The 4995-nt window shown below is 36.5% G+C and overlaps 1 protein-coding gene across 4 annotated transcripts in view; it reads right to left on the reverse strand.

The window, feature by feature from the left end:
* The window catches only part of LOC111867721 (EF-hand domain-containing protein 1), an 18817-nt gene that overhangs the window by 6884 nt on the left and 6938 nt on the right, over window positions 1–4995 (reverse strand). For all 4 annotated transcript variants that reach the window (XM_023857803.2, XM_033752789.1, XM_023857802.2 and 1 more), the window contains 4 exons: window positions 4098–4253; window positions 3286–3449; window positions 1278–1462; window positions 79–184 (listed from right to left, as the gene is read on the reverse strand). In XM_023857803.2, the coding sequence (XP_023713571.1) occupies window positions 79–184; window positions 1278–1462; window positions 3286–3449; window positions 4098–4253 (611 nt within the window). The remainder of the gene's footprint in view (window positions 1–78; window positions 185–1277; window positions 1463–3285; window positions 3450–4097; window positions 4254–4995) is intronic.

The raw sequence follows: 4995 nt of genomic DNA on the forward strand, positions 1-4995 counted from the left end.
GCAACGTTATTAATTTTTAATTTAAGAAAGGAGAGCATCTAAGAATCTGAACAAAACTTGTGAAATAGATCACATTACCTTCTTCCTAGAATGAAGATAATTTCTCCAACCAAGAAATCTTTTGCTGTGTAATAAGATGTGGCTTTCCTCTCTAACACTTCCATTGCAACAGAAGGGAAGTCAACTGGGAATTAAAACATTAATTACAATTATGAGTAAATTCACACCACAGAAGAGCATAATGGTTAGGATTTGACATAAAATATCTTTACCTTAATGTCAAGCTCACAGCTCACCTTCATACAGTACTTGATACATTTTAGATCAAAATTTTATCTTAAGCAAAGTGATCAGGTAATATTCCCAAGATCATCTGTTGTATTGATAAATTGATGCAGGATGTAGATTGTTCTTTCTTAACTTTCGTTGTGTATCTTATAAATGAAATGTTTAAATATTGAGATATTTTCTTAAAAATGCAGTACTTGAGTCTACTAGTTCTTGTGTTCATCAGAAATCTGCTCCATGATACAACACAGCTACTGCATGTCTGCCAGTATATCGTTATTATTATTTTAATATGAGAGAAAGTATTTTGAGATTTTAATGCAAAAACAATTTGTAGGTATTCTGAAGCAAGAGAAAAGAAAACGATAACATGGGGGGGGAGGCAAAATGTGAGATCCCATCTGTTTATTTCCCGGTACACACCCCTTGTGCGTGAACAGTGCATATTTGATAACCTTGAAACTGAATATTTTATATATATATTTTTTTTATTGCTAGTGGGGTGGGACACAGTCCCTTGTGCTGCGGCCACATCCGGCCTATTGTACCAGCCCGATGATAGGTGAGGGTGATTGTGGAGCAATTGGTGGAATGAAGATTGGCAGGGGAAACCAAAGTACTCTGAGAAAACCTGCCCAGTGCCACTTTGTCCACCACAAATCCCACTTGACCAGACCCGGGATCGAACCCAGGCCGCCGCACACTTCCAAAGTTTTTATTAAACTGTACTTATTTTCAGAGACCACTAGTGTGTAGATAATGATGAAAGGATGATTTTGAGTCATCAAAGTAAGCCACAATCTCATCCATTCTCTCTTATCTTACCACTTATAGTCAATCTACCATTTTATGGAGATTTGTGGAGATTAGTAATAGCACTGTAATTACTTGTAGTTCCAAGAGGTGTGTACATGTAGTCAATAAATGCAATTCAATAGTCCGTACCCTGTCTATAGTCATACACCTAAATTGTGACAAAACAGCAGAACCTGATAAAGCTTTCCAGTCCTTGGGGAGTTTCATCTTCCTGAGTAGCAGAGGGAATGGATCACGCCCATTGTTCTTCCTGTAATAATCCTGTACTTCAACAGTGTCATCTGCCAAGTAGTAGTAGATGATGTGTGGCCTCAGTTCTCTGCCCTTTGAGTCAGGATCTTCATATACAGCAAAGAACCTGCAGCGGCAGTTGACTTCAGAACTTCTGCTTTATTATCAAGCAATAGCTACAGTAGCAGAAGACTAATCATAAATGAAATGTACTGCCATGTAGTGTAGTCAAAATCTAACATATTTGTAAATGGTTACTCCATGATAAAATGTTTGAAGTAACTGTTAGAGTGGGAACAAAGTTTGTGCAGATTAGAGCTTTATCAGAGAAAGGTGACATTATATGCCTGCACATGTCATCAATCAACTTCTGCAAATTTTTTTTTAATTCGGATAGTGGGGGGTGGAGTCCAGCTGGGTCCACTTGGTACGTTGGCCACTGATTGGCCTATTGTACCTGCCCCGAGTGGTTATGATGATGGAGAATTCGGTGGAATGAAGACTGGCATGGGAAACCGAAGTACTCGGAGAAAACCTGCCCCAGTGCCACTTTGTCCACCACAAATCCCACTTGACCAGACCCGGGCTGCTGCTCGAGCTATGGCGCAGCCTAACTTCTATTACTCATCAGAAAATGCTATGTTACTTATACCTGATCATATCCGTTATGAGTAAGATGTTTCCATAACAGAATATACACCAAAATGGTGGTTCCATGAAATCTATGTTTAGCCTCTGTTTTTATAGGAATAACTATATGAACTATTAGAACTAGGTACATCATATTCTGTATTGCGGTAGAATGTAATCATCCATATATAATATGTATGAAATAATGCTAACAAGTGAACTATTACAAACACATCTAAGATATGAAACCAAGCTTATGTTCACCCAATTATAGTTTGACAAAATATGTGCTTAAGTAATAAGATCTCACGAAAGGAAAATGAATAAAACAAGGATGACACCAATAATAATGGTAATAACATCTTCATCAGAGGTTGATCTCACAGTTTTGTATACAAGAGTGCAGCATGCTAGTCTGTGACCTGAATTGAAGTTCACTGTTAGGTTATAAATTTGCATTATTTAAATATGACATTAATAACACAAGATTTGCAGAACTAAAAATTGAAATATTAGGAAAGTAGGCTTTATGATTTCTACCTTAGCTATTTGTTTCTAATTTTACATACCACTTCCTTACTATATTCACTGTGCACAGTCTCTGAGAAGTAAATAATTTACTATTTCAGTGGATTAGAAACTTGATGACAAAAATTGTCACTCACAATAAGCAAAAAATATACTTTGTTATAGTTCTTTCATATATAAGTCCACAGGTGTTACTAATAAATCTTGTGAGATTCCAGGTGTGGGTAGATAACGAACACTGTTGAATGAGTAGCAGAACCTGATGCTTCAACACACCAGAGTCCCAAATTCATCAAAACATCTTTCCTTATAACTCATTTTTATGATACCCTGCCACTTCTCAGCCTTCCAAAAACGTTTTTGAAGAAAGTCTCCCCAACCCTAGCTATATGTCCATCCCATCTTAGCCTCCTATTTTTCACTCTCCTAAGATCACTAGGTGACCTGTTCAGAATTCAGAATTCCTCATTTTGTAGTACTCTAAATGATGCATTTCTTTCATTCTTCTTAGGGCCAAGTTAGGTTTTGAGCACTCTGTCTTCAAATATTTGTAATTTATGTTCTTCCCTCAAAGTAAGAGACCACATTTAGCACTCAAGTAAAATAGGTGCCAAAATTATTCCACTCTCTATAAAAGCTTCATAACACAAAACATTGCAGTGTATGATTGTAAACCCTTTTCCCAACCTCCACATTGAGGACTATCCTTTGTCTTCTGTTCATAATATGTTTGCAAGTACCTCCCATTTATGTGTGGAATGTAAGTTGACTGATTTGTGTGCTCCAATATACCTGAGTACCTTCCCATCATATTCTAAGAAGCGCTTGAATTTGTCATCAGCCACTTTGGTTTCATGGCTGTGAGGCTTGATCTTCAGCTGTGTGAGTGAAGTGTATGGATCAGGTGGTATTTCTTCAGGGTCATTCATCACAATGCCTTGACTGTGCAAGTATTCCTGAGAACCAAATATCATGATGTATATATCTGGAAGGCTCCTAGTTCAAATTTGGACTAGGATAATAGTTTTCTGAAGCTTTCTTTGGATTCCTCAATTTTTCAAACATGAATAATTTTGGGGTTTACCTTGGAAACTGAAGAAATTGCAAACCTGCTTTCTCATGCAAATAACTATTGCAACTGAATAAGCATTAAGAACCAGTACTCTTAAAATAAATTACTGTAAAAATTTTACAGTGTTCATGGTATTTAATAAATTCACTGTTATGTCCAGTACCTCAAAATACTATACAAACAGTTTATAAATGTAAAGAATAATCAGATTTATAAAATATAATGTTTAATGAGCTGCATTATGATGGTGTATGATGTAATAATAGTGATATTAATATATACTTGATTTAAATGATCTCAAATGAAGAATTGCCTACATTTTCTAGCCTTAGTCACATCCTTCACAAACTCAAGACTGCTCTAGAACATAACAAGATTTAATGATATTTTATTTCAACTTCTTCAATTATAAATGACAAAGTTTTATTTTGTTGATTACTGTATTAGGACACTTACATGCAATTTGTTAAAAGTAGACTGATTTGGTTTGCTGTTTTTTGTTTTCACTCTGAAAAGGAAGCAGTATACTTACTCTTGTGAAACTGTCACAATCAACAATGTGATAGACAACGCCATACACGGTGACATCAATTCCAATGTTAAAATCTTTCCAATGCCAGAAGTCTCCAGGTGTTGTCTTTGGAATTCTGTTTCTTCTCACAAGCCTTCTTTGCTGGAGTCCAGAGTTCTGAACGAATGGTGAATTACTGTTTTTAATTGATCAGTATCTCTTTCATAGAAAACACAAGAAAATGAATTTATACTACTCATTTCGTTCTATCAGAGGGACTTTCGTATAAAATCATGGAGATAATAATTAAAGGTAAACTGTACCTGTAACAGGCCATGGTAGCCCGTAGGTTGTGAGATATCGAGGCTCCCACATTTTCTAGACAATTGGGAGACAATAATTGTAGTTTAAAAATGACACAAGTGTTTAGCCAGTTAAGTACTATAGCCAAAAAGATCAGGAAAGTGCAGTATATTAAGGAGCTCAACAAAATGCCCCTAAACATGATGGTAATTCTTGCAAAAAGGGGTAGAGAAAATAGAACATATATTATAATAATAGGAGTCAGGATAGCTCAGTTGGTATAGCAATGGGATATGGGCTGGAGAGCCAGTGTTTGATTCCCAGAAAGGGCAAGAGATTTTTCTGTATTCTGCAGTGCCCAGACTGGCTAGTGGGCCCACCCAGCCTCCTATCCAAAGAGTACTGGGGGCTCTTTTCTCAGGGGTAAAGTGGCCAGGGTGTGAAGCTGACAACTCTCCACCATTTAATGCTGTGGTCAGGAATAGTGCAGTTATACCTCCACTCCCCATACATCTTCATGTTGTGGTACTTATTTAATTAAGCACATGGACAACTTTACCTTTTTATCACAATAACATAACATTTTTGTCTGACATAAGCAACCAACAAACTGACC

This window comes from Cryptotermes secundus, unplaced genomic scaffold, assembly GCF_002891405.2.
Source record: "Cryptotermes secundus unplaced genomic scaffold, Csec_1.0 scaffold1555, whole genome shotgun sequence".
NCBI lineage: Eukaryota > Metazoa > Arthropoda > Insecta > Blattodea > Kalotermitidae > Cryptotermes > Cryptotermes secundus.